This window comes from Manis pentadactyla, chromosome 2 (genome assembly GCF_030020395.1).
Source record: "Manis pentadactyla isolate mManPen7 chromosome 2, mManPen7.hap1, whole genome shotgun sequence".
NCBI lineage: Eukaryota > Metazoa > Chordata > Mammalia > Pholidota > Manidae > Manis > Manis pentadactyla.
Window position 1 is genome coordinate 14,370,261 of NC_080020.1, and position 27,139 is coordinate 14,397,399.

The window sequence follows — 27,139 nt, forward strand, 5'->3', positions numbered from 1 at the left end:
GTCTGTGATCATCGATTAGAAGACCTAATATTGTTAAACTCAAAATGTCTATAACTACTCATACTACAGATTCAATGCAATCCCTATCAAAATCCCCACAGCATTTTTTACAGACCTAGAACGAATAGTTTAAAAATTTTTGTATAGCCACATAAGACCCAAAAGTGCCAAAGCAATCTTGAAAAAGAACAAGGTTAGAGGTATCATACTCTGATTTCAAACTATACTAAAAGCTAGAATAGTCGAAACAGTATGGTTAAGGGCATAAAAACATTTCAAACTATACTAAAATATATAATAATCAAACAGTATAGTATAGGTATAAAAAAACTGATACACAGGTCAATACAACAGAATAGAGAGCCTAGAAATAAACCCACATGTATATGCAGCTAATTTATGGCAAAGGAGCCAAGAATACAGGGTGGAGAAAGGACACGCTCCTCAGTAAATGGTGTTAGGAATATTGGACAGCTACACACAAAAAATGAAATTAGACCATTACCTTATACCATAAACAAAAATTTACTCAAAATGGGTTAAAGACTTAATGTCAGATGTGAAACCATAAAACTCTTAGAAGAAAACAGATGGTAAGCTACTTGACATTAGTCCTGGCATTGAAGTTTTGGATAAGACTCCAAAGGCAACCAAAGAAAAAATAAGTAAATGGGACTACATCAAACTAAAAAGCTCTGTACAGCAAGGAAACCAACAACAAAATGAGAATGCAACTTACTAAATGGGAGAAAATGTTTGCAAATCATACATACAATAAGGGGTTAATATCCAAAATATATGAAGAACTCATACAACTAAAAACAAAACAAAACAAATAAAAAAGACCCCAACCAATCTTTAAAAAATGGGCTGAGGATCTAAATAGATACTTTTCCAAAGAAGACACACAGATGGGCAACAGGTACAGGAAATGCTCAACATTACTAAATTATCAGAGAAATGCAGATCAAAACCACAATGAGATACCACCTCACACTTTGTACAGTGTTGGCAGGAATATAAATTGGTGCAGCCACTGTGGAAAACAGAATGGAAGTTTCTCAAAACATTAAAACAGAGCTACCATATGATCCAGCAATTCTGCCTCTGGATATTTACCTGAAATAAATAAAAACACTTATTTGAAAAGATATATGCACCCCAATGTTCACTGCAGCATTACTTAAAATAGCCAAGATACAGAAACATCTAAAGTGTGCATCAATGGATGATTGGTAAGAAGATGTGGTGGATATATTCAATGCAATACTACACAGCTATAAAAAAGAAGGAAATAGGCCATTTGTGACAACATGGGTGGACCTTGAGGCTATTATGTGAAGTAAAATTAAAGTCAGACAATGACAAGTACTATGACTTCATTTATACATGGAATCTAAAAAACCAAACCAAACCAAACCAAACTCATAGATACAGAGAACAGAGAGGTGGTTCAAAGTGGAAGGGGACCAAAAGGTATGGGGAGGATGTAAAGGTGGTCAGTGGAATGATGATGGTTGCCAACTAGACCTGTGATCACTTTGTAGTGTACAAAAATCAAATTATTAAGTTTTACACCAGAACTCGATATCATGTTACATACCAATTTTGCTTCAATAACAAGAAAAGTACATCAGTATCAACATCATTCTAATTCTGCCTGGTGAGCAAACTTGAGACCAATTTTATTCCTTCCCTAACCATTTCTTTACTACATCTCAAGTCACCGAGTTATTTTTAGTTTAAAAAGTTACTGGAATAGAAAATGAGATAAAATATACCACACTGGAGATAAATTTGGGATTATTTGTAGTCACTATTTTAAGGCTACCCATCAAGAGTTTAACAGAAGGGAGAAGACATGAAGAAGGAAAAGCCCCCAAAAGTAGGAGAGCAGAGGGAAAAGAAGACAGGGGAAAACGTCACAGACGCAGGTGCGGATACAGGGGCTGCAAAGGCCACCGGCAGCCGCCTGAGGAGCCCGAGCACCAATACTTTCTTTCCTGAACTATGGATAGACACAGACAAAAAACTGAATTTTCACAATTAAATTACCTGTTGATTTCATAAGAATGGGCAAACACCAAAATTCCAGAAGACAGATCTTAAATTATACTGTAGTTTTTATTTACATGGCTAAGTGTATTTCAGTTGGAAAATCTTGTCTAGTTGTAAAAGTACAAGATCCCCAAACAAACAACAAATTAATCTACATGCTCTCTCATTAGAAGGTAAGTTTGTCTTGATACGTGGTAGTACCTACTTAGTATGTCTGTCCTTCTCCCTGGAGCAGTGCCAGCTCCCTGAACGCCCATTCAGTGCACCCAAACGCCGACCAGGGAACTGGGGGACCAACTCCCACAGAAGCTCTGTGACCACATGAACCACGTGAGACAAACCTGGGTCCCATCCCTGCCTCTTCGGTCTCTGAGGTATATGACCCTAGACTAAGTCTCTTAATCTTGTCAAATCCTAGTTAAAAAAAGGGAAGACTACTCTCTGATGTATGTAAAATACTTACACAAATGCCAGGCACAGCGTAAGTGCTCAACAGAGAGCAGCTGTGGTGGCACAAGGATGTACGTAACTTTCTTTTCCTCTCTGTCCTTATGTAAGCCCAGACTACTCTTAATTGCTTTCGCTGCTTTCTTGCCAACATTCCGACTACATCCTAAGCATCCCTGGGCTACTGAAGGCCTTCCTCAAGTGCAGCTTGAAGATGACTGTACAGTAACTGCACACCGGGGTACCAGCAGAAAGCCGTGGCTACACCGTCAACCCTTCCGGACAGCACAGAGAGCTCTCTTTTTAATTTTACACAGTGGCTATTTCAACTCCTTTATACACTCTACAAGTCTTATCTTACTGGCTTTCTATCTGTCTTTAGCAGACTGCTTGCCCCAACCTCTCAGATAAACTAGAAATCATTATTTAGGAAATTCTCTCATTTTCTTGCTACCACTCCAGAAATGTGCCAGCGCCTACACCCATTTCTTTCCCCCAACTCTCATCTCAAGGAAGGAGTCCCTTCCCCGTCGACGGCTGCCACACCTCCCTGCATTCTGAAAACCGTCTGTACTCCTGCATTTGCTCCTCCTCAGGGCCCTTGTTCCTCCGGCCCTTCCCATTCCCCTCCCATGCGGTCTTTCCTCTTTGCATCCTCATTAAACATGTGGGGACACTCCCCTACTCCCTTCCCGCCACTGGCTCTGCTCTTCCTCTCTTGGGGTCTGTCTTCTTCAACGAGTTATCTGTGTTTCCTTCTCTACTCACCCCTCACTGCGCCCTCGGCCCACTGCAGCCTGCCTTCTGCTCCCACTATCAATGTCTAAGCGACACTTACCATTTTCTTACACTTACCATTTCTTACTTGTGCTCTCTAAGTAAACAAATACCAGGCATTATCTTTGATTTCTCCTTCCCTCCCTCCCTCCCAATCAGTCACCAGTATTAATTCCCTTTCCTTAAATAACTCCTTGGATTCTGCCACTCCTTTCTGTTCCCACTGCCACCACCTCAGCCTAATCACCATCAGCCCTCCTCCAGTGATGCAGTGGCCTCTTAACAGATCTTGCCCTGGGTGATTTCCTCAGCCAGTCTGCCAGACCTGCCAATCACCTTACTCTCCTGCTTAAAAACCTTCAGTGGCTCATAAGTGTTCTCATCCCAGCACAAAAAGCCTTCAGAATTTGGCCTGTTTACCTTTTCACCTTCCTCTCTTGCCAGTCTCCCCTTTAAATTTCTCCTTAAGTCACAATGAACTTACAGTTTCTGAATTTGCCATGTTTTCTCTTGCACTCATATATATTATTTTACCTACTTAATAATCACTGGGTTCAGGAGAACCACCCAAATGACCCAAAGACTCATGGAAATAATAACTGGTCATTGTTTTAATTCAAGTTCAGATGGTTTGTTTTGTATTAAGAATAAACTGATGCAAGGGAATGTCTCTTTTAGTTGCAAACATTAAGTTACTAAAATAATTACTGTATTCTATAAAACAGATATTCTCTTAACATGTTAAGATATATTTTTGAGCATAGTAAACTTTACATTTCATAGGTTTTGTTCTCAGAGATAAACAGTACATAGAGGCACATATAGTATGTAGTTTTACGGTCTGCAGTTAAATGAAAATAGTCCATTGTTCCTTCATTTCTTACTTAAAAAATCTTTAAATGAACATAAATACTTGTATTTTACCTTCGAAATTCTCTGTAATGAAGTTTTCTTTCTCCTCTTTTTCCAAAGAAATGTATCTGAAGGGTTGTATTAATTTCAGGTTCTTTTACTGTTGGTTTCTATTAAAAAAATGACACAATTAACTTCAAGTAATTATAATAAACAAAAATGGATCCTGCAGCCTGGAACTCCTAGGACATATTCATAAAAGATTCTTAATAACAAGAACAAAGGTGGAGAAAAGAGATGTAACCATTCTGTTACTTTGCATTAACACTATGCTATCATCACCTTTGCTCAAGCAGGAGAAAAAGAATGAGGGCTACAATACTCCATCTACTCAAGGTAAACTTCAGCAGTAGAAAGAATCTTAGGCCAAAAAGAGAGCTTAGAATGGTGAAATAGATGTTATTTATTTCATATAATTATTTTATCACAATAATGTTATGATCTCTCAGCATTTTCCAATGAAGCAGGACTGAGAAAATCAAAGCAGGAAAGTCTTTGAGCTTCTGCTGAATGTTAGAACTACTTGAAAACACTTGCTTCTCCTAAGTATAAAATTAATAGGTGAGAATTCCATTAATGGATAAAACAGATTCACAGATTCTTCCTCCTTCAAATAAAGTAATAATAAAAATAGTAACAGAATGGCTAAAAAGATTATCAGCAGCAATTAAGCAACAAAATGGAGTACAAATATAAACCAAATATTTTGAAAAAGACTGGTTAAAGAAACTAGACTGAGGTATTGGATGGCCTAGCATGTCTCATCCTACCCCAACCCTTTATATCTAAAAATAGCACTAGCAGGTGAGATTATGCCACTATTAGAACTTGAGTAAAACCTTCAATTTAGTGACAAGTAGACTAGGTGGGCGAGAAGGCAGCCCTGGGGCAAGTCACGGGAAATCTCAGAAGATCCTTTATAGCCCGATGGGACGTATGCAGAGACAGTGAGGGTTTTTCCAAGGCCTACCTAGAATCTTTCAGGGCACAATGTTATATTGAGGGGATAATGAGAAGCCCACAGAGTGGGATACACCTTGGAGGGTGGGGTGGTCTGTGGTCTAGAACATTTAATGGGATCACAGAAGAGTGAACAGAATCGGTCTTCCAGTAAGGGCTGTGTTTAGCCCAGGGGACTCTCTTTCCTCTTTCCTCTAAAGAACAGTGGATCAGAATGGAGCATCTACAACTCAGAAGGAAAAAAGATGAATTAGTTCCAGATAAGGTGGGAAGAGTACTAAGGAAAATTTCATTTATGCTCCAGCAGGGCAAAGAGAAAATTTAGACAGACCAAGAGTATGAGCACAAGAAATGGCGTAACAGTTACACAAAGGCACTGTAGCAAGAGGTAGAAAAGAGCAAATCAGGCAAAAGATACAATAGGCACAGTGTAGAAGAACACATAATCCAAGAAACAAATGTGTATCCCCACGAATACTTTGTTTAAATTTTTTGTATTTTGAGGTAATCATAGATGCACATGCAACTGTAATACAGAACCATCTCTTGTAACATTTACCCAGCTTCCTCCAACGCTGACATCTTGCAGAACACAATGTTACCACCCATAGCGCCAACATACAGAACATTTCCTCCAACGCGGGGGTCCTTCCTGATGCTCTTCCAGCTACACTGAGTTCCCTCCTGCTCCCACCTTCACTCTGACCTCTGGCAACCATGAATCAACTCCTTTTCTATAATTGTGTCATCTCCAAGTGTTAGATAAGAAGAATCATACAGCATGTAATTTTGTGGCATTGGCACTTTTCATTCAGTGTAATTCCCTAGATATCGATCCAGTTTGTTGCTGTATCAATAGTTCGTTCCTTTTTATTGCAGATTAGCATTTCAACGTATGGGTCACTATAGTTTACCTGCTGAAGGACACCTGGGTTGTTTCCAGTTTTTGGCTATTACAAATAAACCTGTTAAAACTATTCATGGACAGGTTTTTGTGTGAACATAGTTTTTCATCTCTCTGGGGTGGATGCCAGGAGTATGATTACTGTTTCATCAGAGCACAGTGTCGTTTTACATTCCTACCAGAATGGATGAGTGCTCCAGTTTCTCTGCACCCTTGCAGTCACTTGGTACTGTTAGCCTTTTAGTCACTCAGAGGTGTGTTGTGACATCTCATTCTGGTTTTAATTTGCATTCCCCTCATGATTACAGATGCTGAGCATCTTTTCACATGCTTATTGGCTATTTGTATATCTTCTTTGGGAAAATGTCTTTTCAAGCTGCTCTGCCCAGTTGGGTTGTCTTTTCTTACTGAGTTCTAGGCATTCTTTATATATCCTAGTATTAGACCCCTCTAAGGATTATGCAAATATCTTCTCCCATTCTGTAGGTTGTTTTATCACTTTATGGCATTGTCCTTTGATAAACAAACGTTAAAATATTTTTTTAACTGAAGTATACTTGACATACAATATTATACTGGTTTCAGGTGTGCAACATAGTAATTTGACAATTATATACATTAAGAAATGTTCATGGGTACAGTGTAGTTACCATCTATCACCATACAATTATTACAATATTATTGACTATATTCCCTATACTGTACTTTTCATCCCCATGACTTATTTATTTTGTAATTGGAATTTTATACCTAAGTATCCTCCACCTATTTCACCCATTCCCCAATCCATATCCTCTATGGCAATACACCATATACAGTTCTCTGTCTTTATGAGTCTGTTCCCGTTTTTTTTTTTTTAAGATTCCACATATAAGTAAAATCATACACTTTCTTTCTGTCTGAAAATACCTTCTAGGTCCATGTATGTTGCTGCGAATGGCAAATTTTCATTCTTTTTCATAGCAAGTAATATTCCATTGTATATATGTGACATCTTCTTTACACATTCATCTATCAATGCACACTTCCATATCTTGTCTTGAATATGCGGGTGCACTTATCGAAAAGTTACTGTTTTTGTGTTCTTTGGGTAAATACCTAGAAGTGGAATTATTGGATCATACGGTAGTTCCATTTTTAATTTTTGTGGAACCTCTAATGGTTTTTTGGTGGAGTCTTTAGAGTGTTCTGTATGTACAGTACCATGTCATCTGCCAGTTGAAACAGATTTACTACTTTCTAACTTGGATGCATTTTATTCCTTTTTTTCCCCTAGTTGGTTTGCCTAGGACTTCCAATACTACATTCAGTAATAGTGAGAGTGGACATCTTGTCTCATTCCGGATCTTACCTGTTGCGTATGATGTTTACTGTCGGCTTGTCAATATATGGCCTTTATTATGTTGAAGTATGTATGTTTCCTCTCTACCCATTTTGTTGAGAGCTTTTATAATAAATATGGATGTTGAATTTGCCAAATGCTTTTTCTATGTCTACGGAGATGATCATGATTTTTATCTTTAATTTTGTTAATGTGATGTATCACTCTGATGTGCAGATGTCCTTGCATCTCTGGAATAAATCCCACTGATGATGGTGTATTGTTTTTCGTGTATTGTTTAATTTGGTTTGCTAATATTTTGTGGAGGATTTTTGCACCTATGTTCATCAGGGATATTGGCCTGTAATTTTTTTTATGGTGCCATCATCTGGTTTGGTATCAGAGTAATAATGCTGGTCTTATAAAATGAATTTGGGATCATTCCCTCCTCTTCAATTTTTTGGAAGTGTTTGAGAGAGATAGGCTACTAGACCTCCTTTGAATGTCTGGTAGAATTCACCAGGGAAGCTGATTCTGGACTTTTTGTTTGCTCTGAGGTTTTTGATTACTGATTCAATCTCTTTACTAGTAATTAGTCTATTCAGATTTTCTATTTCTTCATAATTCAGTCTTGGAAGACTGTATGTTTCTAAGAATTTAACCCTTCTATTCTAGATTGTCCCATTTGTTGGTGTATAACTGTTCATTGTGTAATACAATCCTTTGTAATCCTGGAGTAATTTTTCTTTCAGTTCTATTTGAGTCCTCTCTTTTATTCCCAAGGCTTATTTTGTTTAGCTTTTCAAAGAATCATTTTTTAGTTTTACTGATCTTTTGTATTGTCTTTTTAGTCTCTATTTCATTAATTTCCACTTTGATCTTTATTTCCTTCCATTAACTCTGGACTTGGTTCTTTTTTTCTAGTTCCTTTAGCTGTAAAGTTAAATTGGTGGTGATTTCTCTTGCTTCTTGAGGTAGGCCTATATCACTATGAGCCTCTGTCTTAGATATGCTTTTGCTGCATTTCATAGATTTTGGTTATGTTGTACCTCTGTTTTCATTTGTTTCTAGGTATTTTATGATTTTTTTCCTTTGATTTCTTCTATGACACTTCTATGTTGTTCAGTAACATGACTTAAAAAAAACTATACGTATTTGTAGTTTCTCCAGTTTTCTTCGTTTCTTGCTTCCTATCACTGTGGTTGGAAAGATGCTTGATATGAATCCAATCTTCTTGAATTTACTGAGACTTGTTTTGTGGCCTCACGTGATCTATCCTGGAGAATGTTCCACATGTTTGAGAAGAATGTGTATCCTGCTTTTAGATGGAAGTTCTACATACATCTATTAAGTCCATCTGGTCTAAAATGTCATTTAAGGCTGATGTTTATTATTTTTTTGTCTGGATGAGCTATCCATTGATGTGAGTTGGTGTTAAAGTCCCCTATTCTTATTGCATTGCTATTTCTCCCTTTAGGTCTGTTAATATCTGCTTTATGTATTTTGGTACTCCTATGCTGAGTGTATATATACGTATTACATATTTTCTTGCTGGATTGACTCTTTATCATTGTGTAGTACCCATCTTTGTCTTTTTTTATAGTCTTTGTTTTAAAGTCTATTTTGTCTGATATGAATATAGCTACAGCAGCATTCTTTTTGGGCCCCTTTGCATGAAACATCACTTTCCATCCCTTCTCTTAACAGTTTGTGTGTCCTTAAATCTGCAATGAGTCTCTTATAGGCAGTATATAGATTATAGAGATTTATTGCTTTTAAATCCATTCAGCCACTCTGTCTTTTGACGGGAAAACTGAGTCCATTTACATTTAATGCAATTATTGACAGGTATTTACTTACTGCCATCTTGTTCAGTTTTCTGGCTGCTCATGCAGCTACTTTCTGCCCTTCTCTTGCTCTCTTCCTTTGTGGTTTGGTGACTTTCTTTAGTGTTAGGTTTAGATTCCTTTCTCATTAAAAAAAATCTATTTAGTCTAAGTTTTTGTGGTGACATTACAGTGAGATTCATACATATATAACACTGTATTATAAGTTGATAGCAACTTAAATTTGAACACATTCCAAAACTACATTTTTATTACTCCCCATGTTTTATGTTTTTGATGTCACATTTTATCTTTGTCTTTATGTATACCTTAACTATTGTAGTTTTATTTATTTTATTACTTGTCTTTTAACCTTCATAGTAGATAAGTGATTTATTTACCTTTACTACAATTACTACATATTTACCTTTTCAGTGAGATTTTAATTTTCTAATTTTTAAATTTTTAATGAATGCCATTTCTCCATTTCTTTTCAGCTTAAAGAGATCCCTTTAATATTTTTGTTAGGCTGGTTTAGTTAGTGACAAACTCCATTAGCTTTTGCTTGTCTGGAATACTCTTTCTTTCCTTAAATTCTGAACGATAACCTTGCTAAGAGTATTATTAGCTGGAAAATTTTTTTCTTTTTATCACTTTGAATATGTCATGGCACTGTTCTGGCCTGCAACATTTCTGCTGAGAAATCTCATTAGTCTTATGTGGTTCTGCTGTATGTAGCATTTGTTGTATTTTCTCTTGCTTTTAAGATTCTCTCTTTACCTTTAGCTTTTGGCTCTGTAGTTATGATGAATCTTGCTGTGGATCTCTTTGGGTTCATTTCATTTGGAACTCTCTGTGCTTCCTGAACCTGGATGTCTGTTTTGTTACCCTAGGTTAGATAAATTTTTAGCCATTATTTCTTCAAATAATTCTTCTGCCCTTTTCTCTCCTTCTTCTTTTTCTGGGACCCCTATAATGAAAATGTTATTCTGACTGATGATCTCTCATAGGTCCCTTGAGTTGCCTTTACTTTTTATATTTCTTTTTTCTTTTTGCTGCTCTGTTTGGGTGAGGTCCACTGCCCTGTCTTCCACTTTGATTATCTGTTCTTTTGCTTCATCTAATCCACTGTTGAACACCATTGGTGTATTTTCAGTTCAGGTATTGTATTCTTCAGCTTTGTGACTTCTCTTTGGTACTTTCTTATATTTTATGTCTCTTTGTTGGAGTTCTCACTGTAATCCCAAGTTCAGTGAGCATCTTCATGAACATTACTTCAAATTCTTTATCACAAAGAATACATATCTGTGTATCATTAAGGTCTTTTTCAGAGGTTTGTCAAGTTCTTTCACTTGGAACATATATCTCTGTTTTCTTATTTTGCTTGAGTCTGTGTACTACCATATTGAGGTGAAGCAGTTACCTCTCTTAGTTTTTAAAGGAGTGGCCTTGTGTAAGAGCTGAATCTTCTGATTCAACCTTGCCCCAGTTCTCGGTTGTCTTTCAAACCTTTGTGATTTTTCTAAACTACCTGAATTATTCTTGATGGGTGTGCCAAGATCTGTCACTATTCTAAGAGGAGAAATCTCATTCAGCACTGAGTTTCAGGTTGATTGGGAAGGGACTCTCAGGAAGTAGCATTTAAAATATGGAAATATGTATAATTCTGTGGCGCTCTAGTCATATATCTCTGATAGCCCCCAGACCAGATCTGGAAGTGTCTCCTGGGTGATAGGTGAAAAAACTGGGGCTGCAGATGAGTGTATAAGTTCCTAAGAGGTAAGGAGGGGGAAAGGATGGTGTGTCTCTGCTTCCATTACCTCGGAGTACCTCTTTAGTCTCTAGATGTGTTGGAAACCTGAAGCCTTTTCCTTAGGCTTAAGTTCCAAGCTAAAGACATTTTTCACTGGAAGACTAGAGCTGTGTTTCAGTCAGCTGTCTGTGCAGTACCTTGGGGGTGGCAGTCTATCAGTCTGTAACCTTCCCATGAAGCTCAGGAAAGCCATCGCCATTGGTCTCCATGACAAAGGGGGTGTCCCCTGCATGGGCTACATGCAACTTCTGGCTTTAGCTAGGCAGATGAAGAGAGTACAGGGGAGGGTGTGCACACTAGCCTCAGAAAGGCAGTGGGAAAATGTCTTGAATTTGCACACCTGCGGACTTCAGGAATGTAGCAGGAGAGCGCCTTGCCTGCGCATGTGTGCTGGCTTTAGACCGGGAGTGGGGGAGGCCTCCACTGCGTGCATCCACCAGTCCCAGCCAAGGAGTGGGCATCACCCATGCTTGCCGACTTTAGCGAGGGAGTGAGAGAATGCTGTGACCGCTGGTGCTGGCCTGCCCCAACAAGGGAGGGAGTAGGGGAGTGCTACAATCACCCTCACTCTCTAGCTTCAGCAAGGCAGCAGTCAGCGGGATAGTGCAGTGACCACTCACCCCCCACCTGCCTTTGGAAAGCAGTGGGCGGTGGGGGGTGTTGAGCTCACGCTAGCAGGGTAGACAGAGGATACAAAATCAGCTTCTGCCAGTTCCTTTATCTTCAGGGAGAGTTTTAACTGTCCCCCACCCCTCCAGCAGATGCTTCTAGATTAGCAAATGAAATTTTTTCATATATAGTCTAGGTGCTTTTCAAATTGCTGTTTTTTCACTGGGTCTTGGGGAAAGTCAGACATAAATGAGCCCTTTAAAAGGGGAATCTCATTCAGTATCGTACAGTACTTTGGACCTCTTGGACATCAGCCCCACTGGTTTTCTAAGCTAGACTCTTTCAGGGTTTGTCTCTCTGGTTCAGATTCCAGGGGTAGGAGTGCTTGATATGGGGTTTTTGATGAGACTGTCTCTACTTCTCCTTCCTGACTCAATGTGATTTTTTTATCCTTTCTTGTTGAGAAGCAGTTCATCTAGTTTTTAAATCTTTTTTCAGAGGGAAATGATCTGTATGTAGCTGTAGATTTGGTATGTTTGTGGGAAGACAAGTTCAGGATCTTCCTACACTGCCATCTTAGCAGAAGAGCCCCATATTCTCTGTCACAAAGAAACTTTCATGCTTTGATTTTTGACATTGAAATCTTTATCTGGAGTTTACTGTGATATAAGAATTGAGACATACATTCAGCAGTATTTAGTCAGTCCATTAGTTATCAACAAGGATATAGTGAATGCCTGTTATGCCAGATATTATATTACGCATTGGGGATTCATAGTTTTCTATTCCTTAAGGATAACTGGGCACTGAGCAGGTTATTATAAATAGTACTCACAAGCAAGAAAGTGCTGGGAAAAACTACTAAAAGCTATGGGAACATATACAGATGTTTCCTTCAGTAGCTCAGGTGAGGCTTCCTTGAAAAAATGCTGTTTAAACCAAGACCTGTAGTCTGAATAGACATTAAGAAAATAAGAAGTGGGAATAAACATTCTAAACAGAGGACATGTATAAAGGCCTGATGGTACAAGAGACCATGCTGCTGTATGGCTGTGGTGTAGAAAGCAGTAATATTAAGTATACAGCAAATACTTATATACTGCTTATGTTTTAAGCAATTCTAAGAGAAACTAATTAAATATATTAACATCCTCAAAATAACCTAATGAGGTAGATTTCTATCATTGTCATTATACAAATGAGGAACTGGCGCAAAGAGAAGCAAACTAATTTGCTCAGGGTCACAAGGCTGTAGAGTGATGAAGCAGCACTTGAACCTGGGCGGGTAAGTCTTCTGAACCTGCATTCTTAGCCACTATGCTCTTCTGCGGAGAGAAAAAGTACAGCGGGAAGCTGGAAGAATGGTCAGGAGCAGAGTACTCAGGCTGGGGCTAGTTCGATCACAATTTTCCATGTTTGTAAGTCACTCTACCTGTAGTCTGAAAAATGAATTAGAAAAGACAAGAGCAGATGCAGGGAGATCAGCCAGCAGGCTACTGTTAGTAACACAAGTGAGAAATGATGGTGGACTGATCAAGTGACAATAGTGGACCAGAGGTAAAAAGGAAGGATTTGAGAAACACTTATGAGGTAGAACTAACAGGACTTAGTGACTAATTGGATATGAGGATAAAAGAGATGTCAAGAATGCCTTCTAGGTTTCTGAAATCCTGAAAAGTGATTTGATAGTTTGTTTTTTCCTACTGATTTAAAATTATACCTGTTGTATACTAATGCACATATATACTTTGGATGTATATTTGGAGTGTTCTTTCTCAGTATACTACTTCATTGTTCCTCTTATTACTTGCATTTTCCAGAATGTTCTTGGTTATTCTCTTATGTTTATTCTTCCAGATATAATTTAGAATCTTTTTCAAGTTTCTGTACACTTGCTGCCTGCACCCACTTCTTCCCTGACCACTATCACTGAAAACCAAACCAAACCAAACCAACTAAAAAAATAAAACCAAGTACTCAGTTGTTGAGTTTCACCTGGACTGCACTGAATTCATAGGTTAATTTAATGGGAATTGGCCACTTTACAATGTCACTATTCCAAACTAAGAATAAAGTTTACCTTTACATTTATTTCTGTCTTCTCTTATGTTTCCCATTAAAATTTATAGTTTATTGTTTTCATTAATGTAGATTCTTTAAATATTAACTTTATTTTTCATATATCTTAAAAATGAGTTAATTATTAAATGTTTAGTGTTATTAAGTAAGCCTCATGAAAATACTGCCTAGTTCATGCTTTTGGTATATAGTATTTCTTTTAAAAGGTAAAATTTTTTTTTTTTTTTAATTGAAGGGTAGTTGACAACAGTATTACATTACATTAGTTTCAGGTGTACAACACAGTGATTCAACATTTATATACATGATAATTCTAGGTACCAGCTATCACCATACCAAGTTGTTACAATATTTTGACTATATTCCTTATGCTATACATTACATCCCGGTTACTTATTTATTTTACAATTGGAAATGTGTTTATATATATATATATATATATATACATATATATATATATATATATATTTTTTGTGAGGGCATCTCTCATATTTATTGATCAAATAGTTGTTAACAACAATAAATTTCTGTATAGGGGGGTCAATACTCAATGCACAATCATTAATCCACCCCAAGCTTAATTTTCGTCAGTCTCCAATCTTCTGATGCATAACGAACAAGTTCTTACATGGAGAACAAATTCTTACATAGTGAATAAGTTACATGGTAAACAGTACAAGGGCAGTCATCACAGAAACCTTCGGTTTTGCTCATGCATTGTGAACTATAAACAGTCAGTTCAAATATGAATATTCATTTGATTTTTAAACTTGATTTATATGTGGATACCACATTTCTCTCTTTATTATTATTATTTTTAATAAAATGCTGAAGTGGTAGGTAGATAAGAGATAAAGGTAGAAAACAGAGTTCAGTGTTGTAAGAGAGCAAATGTAGATGATCAGGTGTGTGCCTGTAGACTATGTGTTAATCTGAGCTAGACCAGGGCAATAAACATCCATGTATGCAGAAGATTTCTCTCAGAACATGAGGGGGGAGGTTCTAAGCCTCACCTCTGCTGCTCCCCGTTTTCTCACCAGATGGCCCCCTGTGACTGTGCCTGTCTTAGGTTGTTCCTCCCTTGAGGAATCTTACCCGTCTCTGGCTAACCAGTCATCTTCCGGGGCCATACAGGTAAATGTTAAGTTGGTAAGTGCAAGAGAAGCCTTATTGTTTGAAAAGGTTAGCTTTTTACTTCTTTGCATATTTATGCCCTGTGGCTTCTATGCCCAGCATTTGTCTTGAGGTGTCTTTACCACTTGGAAGAATTATGATACTCGGTAAATTCGACATGTGGCACGAGTTCTATTTAAAGGTTGTGATTAGGTAGGAAGAAGAAAAGCTATAGAAGTAGCAGGCAGAAGAAAACCTGGGAAGATTGATTATTTCTTTGACATATCTTCTTGTAGAGTAACTTCAGCATGGATAGGTTTTAAACTACTAATTAAATTGTGCACACACATTAACATAATAGGAATATAGTTACCTAACCAAAGCATACCTGTAATTACCAGCCATCTCCAGTGAAACCAAGAAAACCAGTTAGGCACCTTAGGCATTTGTGAAAACTTATCTATGATATGGTGGATATTGTCCGACTGAACTTAAACAGTCTGAGAGAATTCAGATAAATTAGAACAACCCATTCCTGGGGACTGTTCACATCCCATACGTTCTTTTAACAGTAAATAGTCTGTAGTTGTAAGATTTTGGAGTGCTACAATTTGCACTTCTCCTAATTCTTGGTTGAGTTCCAACAGTATAGATCCAGTCACATTTGTTGTTTTACTGTATGCACAGGCCAGCTTAGATATCTCCTTCCTCATTCCCATGGCAAGTCCAGGAACTGGTGGGATGAGTGCATCTACACCTGTGGCAGTGCGTGGATCTTTGTTGGAGTTTTTTTTTTTGCTGATCATCTTCTGTCATGAGTCTTCCCGAGAGTGCTGATGTTGGAAGTTCTTTTTCATATCGTATCTTAGTTCATTTTCGGGGTAGCCAAATTAGGCTTTGATCCTCTGTATAAACACAAACAGACCCTTTGCCTACACTTTTATATGCCCTTTATATCATTGTGTAGAACTCATTGGAGGTCACCACACAGGAACTGCTTTTTTTTTTTTTAATCATTAACCTACACTTACATGACGAATACTTTGTTTACTAGGCTCTCCCCTATACCAGGTCCCCCCTATATACTCCTTTACAGTCACTGTCCATCAGCGTAGCAAACTGTTGTAGAATCACTACTTGTCTTCTCTGTGTTGTACAGCCCTCCCCTTTCTCCCACCCCGCTATGGAAGCTAATCTTAATACCCCTCTTTTTCTGCCCCCCCTTATCCCTCCCTACCCACCCATCCTCCCCAGTCCCTTTCCCTTTGGTACCTGTTAGTCCATTCTTGAGTTCTGTGATTCTGTTGCTGTTTTGTTCCTTCAGTTTTTCCCTTGTTCTTATATTCCACAGATGAGTGAAATCATTTGGTATTTCTCTTTCTCCGCTTGGCTTGTTTCACTGAGCATAATACCCTCCAGCTCCATCCATGTTGCTGCAAATGGTTGGATTTGCACTTTTCTTATGGCTGAGTAGTATTCCATTGTGTATATGTACCACATCTTCTTTATCCATTCATCTATCGATGGACATTTAGGTTGCTTCCAATTCTTGGCTATTGTAAATAGTGCTGCGATAAACATAGGGGTACATTGGTCTTTCTCATACTTGATTGCTGCATTCTTAGGGTAAATTCCTAGGAGTGCAATTCCTGGGTCAAATGGTATGTCTGTTTTGAGCATTTTGATGTACCTCCATACTGCTTTCCACAATGGTTGAACAAGTTTACATTCCCACCAGCAGTGTAGGAGGGTTCCCCTTTCTCCACAGCCTCGCCAACATTTGTTGTTCTCTGTCTTTTGGATGGCAGTCATCCTTACTGGTGTGAGGTGATACCTCATTGTAGTTTTAATTTGCATTTCTCTGATAATTAGCGATGTGGAGCATCTTTTCATGTGTCTGTTGGCCATCTGTATTTCTTTTTTGGAGAACCGTCTGTTCAGTTCCTTTGCCCATTTTTTAATTGGGTTATTTGTTTTTTGTTTGTTGAGGCGTGTGAGCTCTTTATATACTCTGGACGTCAAGCCTTTATCGGATGTGTCATTTTCAAAGATATTCTCCCATACTGTAGGGTTCCTTTTGGTTCTACTGATGGTGTCTTTTGCTGTACAGAAGCTTTTCAGCTTAATATAGTCCCACTTGTTCATTTTTGCTGTTGTTTTCCTTGCCCGGGGAGATATGTTCAAGAAGAGGTCACTCATGTTTATGTCTAAGAGGTTTGTGCCTATGTTTTCTTCCAAGAGTTTAATGGTTTCGTGACTTACATTCAGGTCTTTGATCCATTTTGAGTTTACTTTTGTATATGGGGTTAGACAATGGTCCAGTTTCATTCTCCTACATGTAGCTGTCCAGTTTTGCCAGCACCATCTGTTGAAGAGACTGTCATTTCGCCATTGTATGTCCATGGCTCCTTTATCAAATATTTATTTACCATATATGTCTGGGTTAATGTCTGGATTGTCTAGTCTGTTCCATTGGTCTGTGGCTCTGTTCTTGTGCCAGTACCAAATTGTCTTGATTACTATGGCTTTATAATAGAGCTTGAAGTTGGGGAGTGAGATCCCCCCTACTTTATTCTTCTTTCTCAGGATTTCTTTGGCTATTCGGGGTCTTTGGTGGTTCCATATGAATTTTTGAATTATTTGTTCCAGTTCATTGAAGAATGTTGCTGGTAGTTTCATAGGGATTGCATCAAATCTGTATATTGCTTTGGGCAGGATGGCCATGACGATATTAATTCTTCCAAGCCATGAGCATAGGATGCATTTCCATATGTTAGTGTCCCCTTTAATTTCTTTTAAAGGTGACTTGTAGTTTTCAGAATATAAGTCTTTCACTTCTTTGGTTAGGTTTATTCCTAGGTATTTTATTTTTTTTGATGCAATTGTGAATGGAGTTGTTTTCCTGATTTCTCTTTCTGTTGGTTCATTTTTGGTGTATAGGAAAGCCACAGATTTCTGTGTGTTGATTTTGTATCCTGCAACTTTGCTGTATTCCGATATCAGTTCTAGTAGTTCTGGGGTGGAGTCTTTAGGGTTTTTTATGTACAGTATCATGTCATCTGCAAATAGTGACAGTTTGACTTCTTCTTTGCCAATCTGGATTCCTTGTATTTTTTTGTTTTGTCTGATTGCCGTGGCTAGGACCTCCAGTACTATGTTAAATAACAGTGGGGAGAGTGGGCATCCCTGTCTAGTTCCCGATCTCAGCGGAAATGCTTTCAGCTTCTCGCTATTCAATATAATGTTGGCTGTGGGTTTTTCATAGATGACCTTTATTATGTTGAGGTACTTGCCCTCTATTCCCATTTTGCTGAGAGTTTTTATCATGAATGGATGTTGAACTTTTTCAAATGCTTTTTCGGCATCTATGGAGATGATCATGTGGTTTTTGTCTTTCTTTTTGTTGATGTGGTGGATGATATTGATGGACTTTCGAATGTTGTGCCATCCTTGCATCCCTGGGATGAATCCCACTTGGTCATGGTGTACGATCCTTTTGATGTATTTTTGAATTCGGTTTGCTAAAATTTTTTTGAGTATTTTTGCGTCTACGTTCATCAGGGATATTGGTCTACAGTTTTCTTTTTTGGTGGTGTCTTTGCCTGGTTTTGGTATTAGGGTGATGTTAGCTTCATAGAATGAGTTTGGGAGTATCCCCTCCTCTTCTATTTCTTGGAAAACTTTAAGGAGAATGGGTATTATGTCTTCCCTGTATGTCTGATAAAATTCCGAGGTAAATCCATCTGGCCCAGGGGTTTTGTTCTTTGGTAGTTTTTTGATTACCGCTTCAATTTCGTTGCTGGGAATTGGTCTGTTTAGATTTTCTGTTTCTTTTTGGGTCAGTCTTGGAAGGTTGTATTTTTCTAGGAAGTTGTCCATTTCTCCTAGGTTTCCCAGGTTGTTAGCATATAGGTTTTCATAGTAGTCTCTAATAATTCTTTGTATTTCTGTGGGGTCCGTCGTGATTTTTCCTTTCTCGTTTCTGATACTGTTGATTTGTGTTGACTCTCTTTTCCTCTTAATAAGTCTGGCTAGAGGCTTATCTATTTTGTTTATTTTCTCGAAGAACCAGCTCTTGGTTTCATTGCTTTTTTGCTATTGTTTTATTCTTCTCAATTTTATTTATTTCTTCTCTGATCTTTATTATGTCCCTCCTTCTGCTGACCTTAGGCCTCATTTGTTCTTCTTTTTCCAATTTCGATAGTTGTGACATTAGACCATTCATTTGGGATTGCTCTTCCTTTTTTAAATATGCTTGGATTGCTATATACTTTCCTCTTAAGAGTGCTTTTGCTGTGTTCCACAGAAGTTGGGGCTTAGTGTTGTTGTCATTTGTTTCCATATATTGCTGGATCTCCATTTTGATTTGGTCATTGATCCATTGATTATTTAGGAGCGTGTTGTTTAGCCTCCATGTGTTTGTGAGCCTTTTTGCTTTCTTTGAACAGTTTATTTCTAGTTTAATGCCTTTGTGGTCTGAAAAGTTGGTTGGTAGGGTTTCAATCTTTTGGAATTTACTGAGGCTCTTTTTGTGTCCTAGTATGTGGTCTATTCTGGAGAATGTTCCATGTGCACTTGAGAAGAATGTGTATCCTGTTGCTTTTGGATGTAGAGTTCTGTAGATGTCTATTAGGTCCATCTGTTCTAATGTGTTGTTCAGTGCCTCTGTGTCCTTACTTATTTTCTGTCTGGTGGATCTGTCCTTTGGAGTGAGTGGTGTGTTGAAGTCTCCTAGAATGAATGCATTGCATTCTATTTCCTCCTTTAGTTCTGTTAATATTTGTTTCAGGTATGTTGGTGCTCCTGTATTGGGTGCATATATATTTATAATGGTTATATCCTCTTGATGGACTGAGCCCTTTATCATTATGTAATGTCCTTCTTTGTCTTTTGTTACTTTCTTTATTTTGAAGTCTGTTTTGTCTGATACCAGAATTGCAACACCTGCTTTCTTCTCTCTGTTGTTTGCTTGAAATATCTTTTTCCATCCCTTGACTTTAAGTCTGTGCGCGTCTTTGGGTTTGAGGTGAGTCTCTTGTAAGCAGCATATGGATGGATCTTGCTTTTTAATCCATTCTATTACTCTGTGTCTTTTGATTGGTGCATTCAGTCCATTTACATTTAGGCTGATTATTGAAAGGTATGAATTTATTGCCATTGCAGGCTTTAAGTTTGTGGTTACCAAAGGTTTAGGGTTAGCTTCTTTACTACCTTACTGTCTAACTTAACTCGCTTGTTGAGCTATTATAAACACAGTCTGATGATTCTTTATTTCGCTCCCTTCTTATTCCTCCTCCTCCCTTCTTCATATGTTGGGTGTTTTGTTGTGTGCTCTTTTTAGGAGTGCTCCCATCTAGAGCAGTCCCTGTAGGATGCCCTGTAGACGTGGTTTGTGGGAGGCAAATTCCCTCAACTTTTGCTTGTCTGGGAATTGTTTAATCCCTCCTTCATATTTAAATGATATTCGTGCTGGATACAGTAGTCTTGGTTCGAGGCCCTTCTGTTTCATTGCATTAAGTATATTATGCCATTCTCTTCTGGCCTGTAGGGTTTCTGTTGAGAAGTCTGATGATAGCCTGATGGGTTTTCCTTTGTAGGTAACCTTTTTTTTCTCTCTGGCTGCCTGTAATACTTTGTCCTTGTCTTTGATCTTTGCCATTTTAATTATTATGTGTCTTGGTGTTGCCCTCCTTGGATCCCTTGTCATGGGAGTTCTGTGTACCTCTGTGGTCTGAGAGGCCATTTCTTCCCCTAGTTTGGGGAAGTTTTCAGCAATTATTTCTTCAAAGACATTTTCTATCCCCTTTTCTCTCTCTACTTCTTCTGGAATACCTATAATTCTTATATTGTTCCTTTTCGTTTGGTCACTCAGCTCTCTTAAAATTCTTTCATTCCTGGAGATCCTTTTATCTCTCTCTGCGTCAGCTTCTCTGCGTTCCTGTTCACTGTTTTCTAGTCCATTAATGGTCTCTTGCATCTCGTCCATTCTGTTTTGAAGTCCTTCCAGAGCTTGTTTTATTTCTGAATTCTCCTTCCTTAGTTCTTGCATATTTCTCTGCAAGTCCATCAGCATGGTTATGACTTTTGTTTTGAATTCTTTTTCAGGTAGACTGGCTAAATCTATCTCCCCAGGTTCCTTCTCAGGGGAAGATGTAGCAGATGCCGAAGCTGTCTGGGTTAGTCTTGTCTGGATCATATTTTTTTGCCTTTTCATGTTGACAGGTGCTATTGACTGTCAGCTGGGAGGGCCAAAATTTTCACTTGCTACTGGCCTTTCTTTACTGGGACAACTGCGACCCCTAGTGGCTTGTGTTGGGTAATTGCGTGTAGAGTGGGTCTTTGTGTCTTGCCTGGCCGGAAGGGAGAAATTTCCCTTTCTGTGGGCGGAGTTTGTCTCAGGCTGCTTCTCTGCTTTCGCAGCGCCCGGTGGGGTGATGGATGGGGGGCTGCTTGACTGTTTGCCTCCGTGAGGGGTCTCAGAGCTTTTGTCCAGGGGGTTAGTGCGCCCGGTTTTCCCTGTAGTTTCCAGCTGCTGTACTGTGACCTGGGTTGTTTCCGTCAAGCTGTTAAGTTCCTGTCCCTTTAAGACTTTCAAAAAGCCCCCGCTTTTCTTTGTCACAGGGGCATCAGCTTCGGCACCCGCTCAGAGGTCTTACTCCCTGTTCCCCCAGTATCCAGGGCCCCCTGGGCACGTACTGTGTCTGCACTCTGGCCCGGATGGCTGGGGCTGGGTGTTCAGCAGCCCTGGGCTCCGTCTCCCTCCCGCTCTGCCTATTGTTCTCCCGCCTGGAGCTGGGGGGAGGGGCGCTCGGGTCCCGCAGGGCCGGGGCTTGTATCTTACCCCTTTCACCGGGCGCTGGGTTCTCGCTGGTGTAGCTGCAGTCTGGCCACTGTCCTGCGTCTTCTGGTCTCTCTTTTAGGGCTAGTTGTGTTTGTTGTATTTTCAAAAGTATATATGTTTTTGGGAGGAGATTCCCACTGTCCTACTCACGCTGCCATGTTGGCTCTGCCCCGTAAAATTTTATAGTATACTAAATATGTTACTTTATCTAAAATATTTGCTTTTAGAACCTACTAACAATGTTTACTGAAAGCCGATGTAAACCTCCAGACCACTTAAAATTCTGACTTCCCACATGATGGAATGAGGTTGACAGATCTTTTCCCCAAAAAGCAAACAGCTGAACAAAATGGTTAAAAAACAAGCATTTCAATGCTGTGGAATCTGACCAGAGGCACACAACAAACTGAGAAGTGTTTTTCATGCTAACTAGTAAACTTTGGGCAGTGCAGAGTCTGTGGCCTTCTGTGTTGGTGCTTTACAATGGGGGGCAGGCTGTCCGAACCCAGAGCTCTCCTGACACTGATGGAGGGGGTTTACTTGATCTGGAGCATTAAACTGGTGAATCTGGCAGCTCATTAACTGAGGCTGCAGGCCTGTTTGGAGCAATCAATGGACTGGCCGATGGCCAGGTATTTAAAAGATTATTTCAGGAGGTGAGGGAGCCATCAGGGCTTCCCTGGCTCTCCTTATATCCCAGGTTATGCTGCACCCACAGCAGAGGCCTCACCAGCTCCAGCCACCCACACCTGCTTGGCTCAAAGAGCTGGCCCAGCTGTGCAGTGACATACTTGAAAAGAGTCTACAGTGTGGATGTGCTCCCGACAGCAGAGGGGGGGCCTCATTAGCTCCAGGTGCATTAGCACAATCAGTGGCCAATCTTTGGCTGAACACTAACCTACGCAGACATAGGGATGGGCCCTTAGGAAGCCTGGCTAAAAAAAAAAAAAAAAAAATTGAGCAGAGGTTAACTGCAGCCTCAGATTGTTGGGGAGACAGGCTTCAGAGATTTAGTCCAGCAAGTCAGTAAACAAAGAAACAACAATGCTGTGGAGGGCAGAGAAGAAAACATTTTGATTTTAGAACAACCAGGAAAACCAATAGACAAAGTAAAAATAATAAGAAAATTCAGTGAGACAGTATTGTACACAAACATTAAAAATCAAACATTTCCTGTTTAACAGCAATAATTTTCCTTCTAGGTAAAAGAGTCCATTTATAATAGAAAAAAGTAAAAGAATGTAATGCAATGGAAGCGATTAATGTACTGTCCCTAGGGATGCCCTTAAACAAATTTCAGATAAATGAAAAAATTAAAGGTAAAAAAATGAAACCACAATTAAACCAGAGGATAATATAGGTTATTGTTTATAACTGGTCTGGGGGAGGCATTTTAAAGAATGAAAGTAACTGGATAAATAAATGAAAAGACAGATAAATATGACTACATTAAAAACATCTATAACAAAAACATTGTAAGTTAAAACAAACCTGAGAAATATTTCAATATTTCTGACAGACATTAGGTTAATATTTTTAAATATAAAACACTGTTTAAAGCAAATATGAAAAAAAAATTTAGACATTCCCAAAGAACAGGAAACAGAAAACTTATAAGAAATACAAGAGGCTTATAAAACCATCTTAAAAAAGAGTAATAAAAATAACTTTTCCTCTATCAACTGGCACAGATTAGAAAACAAAGCAAAAAAAAAGATTCAAATCCTGGAGAGACTGTTGAGAGATGGGCATGCTCACTAAATGCTAGTGGGACAGGATTGTTATAACCCTCCCAGAAGACAGTTTGGCAATATAAACCAAAAGCCTTAAAAGTATTCATGCCTTTCGACCCAATAATCTCACTTTAAAAACTCTAGTCTAAATTTTAGAGTTTTATTACAACATGACTTTTAATAGCAAATATTTGGACATAATGACCAATTATAAGATAAAAATGTTATATCTATAAGATTAGACAATTGTTCAGTCATTAAAAAAATTTACCACACACGTAGAATATGCCTAGTGCTTACCATGCTGTATAGGTACAACTTGTATAGTAAAGAATTAACCTTACCTAAATAGTGGTCTGGCTTTTGCTCTGGACTGTGAGTAGGTAAACTCTAAGATAAGAGTGTCTTTGTTTACCTGGAGGTCTTGGGACACACCATATAATCTAACAGTGAGATTTAGGTGGGAGCTCGGGACATGGGGCATCAACTTGACCTCTGGAAGGGCTGGAGACTGAGGTCACCATGTGGGCAACCAAAGCCAACCAGTTTTATATGGCTGACCCCAATAAAATCTCTGGACACCAGGGCCCTGTTTGGTACTACACCATGTGTACTGTCATATCATTCCTGGGAAAGGTAGCACTGGCCACAACTCTACTGGAGAGGACAGCTGGGACCTGTACTGTTGGAACTTTCTGGAACCGTGCTTGTGTTTCTTCCCTTGGCTAATTTTAATCTGTATCCTCGCATTGTAAGAAACAATAATCATGAAACTAACAACTTTCAGTGAGTTGTATGTGTCCTTCCAGCAAATTACTGAACCCAAAGGTGGTCTGGGAGGACCCTCTAACTTGTAAATGGTGTTAGAAATATGGGTGGTCTTGTGGACTGATTCCTAATTTCACACAGCCTTAAAGAGAAGCATGGTGCTTACATTCCAGAGGAGGATACAGACAATTACATTAATGTGTGACAGGTGTCATCATGGGGCACATTCAGAGTACTATGGGAACACACAAGATAAGTACAGCTAGGAAAGGAAGTACCATCTAGGGCTTGAATGTGAGAAAAAGAAGTCCAGTCTATGACTGCTCAAAGGGATGAAATGCAAAAAGTAACTGATTTTAGTACTCTGCAATAGAAAATTTACTGATATACATTACTGGTAGGAATGGAAATTGGTTCATTTTCTAGAGAAGATATTTGACAACATTTATCGAAGTTAATCAAGAAATCTTTTGACCCAGCAATCAAATTTCTGGGAAGTTATCCCTCAGGTAGATTCACGTATCTATATAACGATATAGTAACAAGATTATTAATTGCAGCACTATTTTTAAGGTCAAAAGACTGGATATATGTTAAATGTTTTTCAAAGGGAAATGGTTAAACTAGTACATCCATACAACAAAGTAGTATAGAGAAATTAAAAAGAACAGGATATTGTGGAAAAGATGGTAGACTAGGAAGACAAGGTGGAAACTTCCTCCCACACACACCCAAGGAGGCCAGAACAGCACACACAACCAACTCTGAAGATGACCTGAAGACTCCAGAACAGGCCACCTACACCTGGTGAAGAAGAGCTGCAATTGATTGGGACCTGTGCCCTTCCACTATCTCAGCCCACAAGCAGAAGGGAGAGGAGTAGAGCAAGGATGGGACAGGCAATCTAACTCTGCACAACTGTCATCCCTGGAGGCCTGCTCTGGGAACACACGTCCACATGCCACTGGGCTTTTGTGAATAATCGGGCTGCACACCAGGGAGAGTTGGAGCACGCTGGGGGCCTGAGACTCCTCTGTCACTTGTGGAGGACAGGCACACTATGTTGGTCCTGCTGAGACTCAATAGAAAGACTGCACTTTGAAAGATTTACCAGCAGTGGGAGTGTACATGAGGGATGGAAGGAGGGAGCTCTTCCTAGAGGAGAAAGGGCAGGGGAACAACACTTTACCAGCCCTCATTCAGCTGAATTGTTCAGGCTTTTGCAGGAGCCAGCTCCAAACGCTCCATCTTCCTCACTAGCAGCTCAGCTCCACACTGCACTCTTCTGCGCACCCACCCACTCACCCCGTTGGTCCAGCAGTGGGTGCCATTGCTGCTCAGTAGGCAGAGGGTGGCTCCTTCCACCACGATCCCAGCAGAAGCACTGAAGAGCACACAAAGGGCATGCTGAGACTAGCTGTCAGCATCTGCAGAGAGATCAGCCAGGTAGGCAGGCACCCACGAATAACAACTAGGGCTCCACGGCAAAGGAGAACCAGGCACTGCTAAGCAAAGAGTCTTGAGTTGCTGGGCACCACAGGATGCCTTCATAAAGCCATTACTTTCTAGACCAGGAGGCACAGTGGATCTAATACAAATGAAGAAACATAGAAACCCAGATAAAATGAGGGGGCAGAGGAATACGTTCCCAATAAAAGAACAAGATAAGGCACATGAAAGAGGGTTAAATGAACTGGAGATTAACAATCTTCTTGATAAAGATTTCAAAGTAACAGTCATAAAGATGCTCAATGACTTGGGAAAAGAATTGATGATCTCAGAGCAAAGTTAGAGACAAAAGAGTTGAAAAAGAGCTACTCAGAGCTGAAGAATACAATGGAGAGAATGAATAGTTGACTGCTGTAAGTACAGCAAACAATCAATAGATGTAAGATAGAGAATGGAAAAACAACCAAGCTGAGGAACAGAGAGAAAAATGAATTTCTAAAAATGAGAAGATGCTAAGAGAGCTGTGTGACAATTCCAAATGAAACAATATTTGCATAATGGGGGTCCCGGAAGGAGAAGAGAGAGACAAAAGAGTAGTCAGTCTCTTTGGAGAAATACTTGCTGAAAACTACAATCTGAAAGAGGAAATAGACATGCAGGTCCTGGAAGCACAGAGAGCCTCTAACAAAAGGAACCCCAGGAAGACAACACCAAGACATACAGTAATTAAAAAGGCAAAGAAAAGATAAAGAGAGGATCTTAAAAGGAGCAAGAGAGGCAAACAGTTACCTATAAGGGAAAGTCCATAAAGCTATCAGATGTCCCAGCAGAAACTTTATAGGCTAGAAGGGAGTGGCATGAAATATTTAATGTATTGAAAGGGAAGAACCAAGAATCCTCTATCCAGCAAAGTTATCATTTAGAATTGAAGGAGAGATTAAAAGTTTCCCAGATAAATGAAAGTTAAAAAAATTCACCACCACTAAATCTACCTTACAAGATATGTTAAAAGGACTTCTGTAGATGGAAATATTCTTAAGCCTAAATATTTTTCATAAGTGAAAACAAAACTACAGTAAAGGTAGTAGACCAATTAATTAGACAAGTATGAAGTTAAAAAAACCCATAAGTAGCAAAATCAACTATACACAAAATCAGTCCAAGGGATACACAAAGATGTAGATTATGACATCTTGTATGTAAAGTGTGCGGGAGGAAGAATAAAAAGTAGTAATTTTAGATAGTATTCCAAATAGAGTGACCATCAACTTAAGACAGACTGTTATATATTTAGGAAACTATGACCATTAGGGTAACTACAAATCTAAAGCCTATAAAAACAAAACCAAACACCCAAGCATGTTACACTAAAGAAAATGACCAAGCAAGATAAGTATAAGAGAGGAAGAAAGGAAGAGAGGAACTGCAAAAACACCAAGGAAACAATAAAGTGGAAGCATATACCTATCAATAATTACCTTAAATGTAAACAGACTGAATGCACCAATCAAAAGACATAATGTGGCAGG

At 39.0% G+C, this 27,139-nt stretch overlaps 1 protein-coding gene across 1 annotated transcript in view; it reads right to left on the reverse strand.

Moving 5' to 3' along the window:
* MICU2 (mitochondrial calcium uptake 2) overlaps window positions 1-27,139 on the reverse strand; it is a 148,769-nt gene that overhangs the window by 21,209 nt on the left and 100,421 nt on the right. The window contains exon 8 of the mRNA XM_036925502.2: window positions 4,207-4,304. Within this exon, the coding sequence (XP_036781397.2) occupies window positions 4,207-4,304 (98 nt within the window). The remainder of the gene's footprint in view (window positions 1-4,206; window positions 4,305-27,139) is intronic.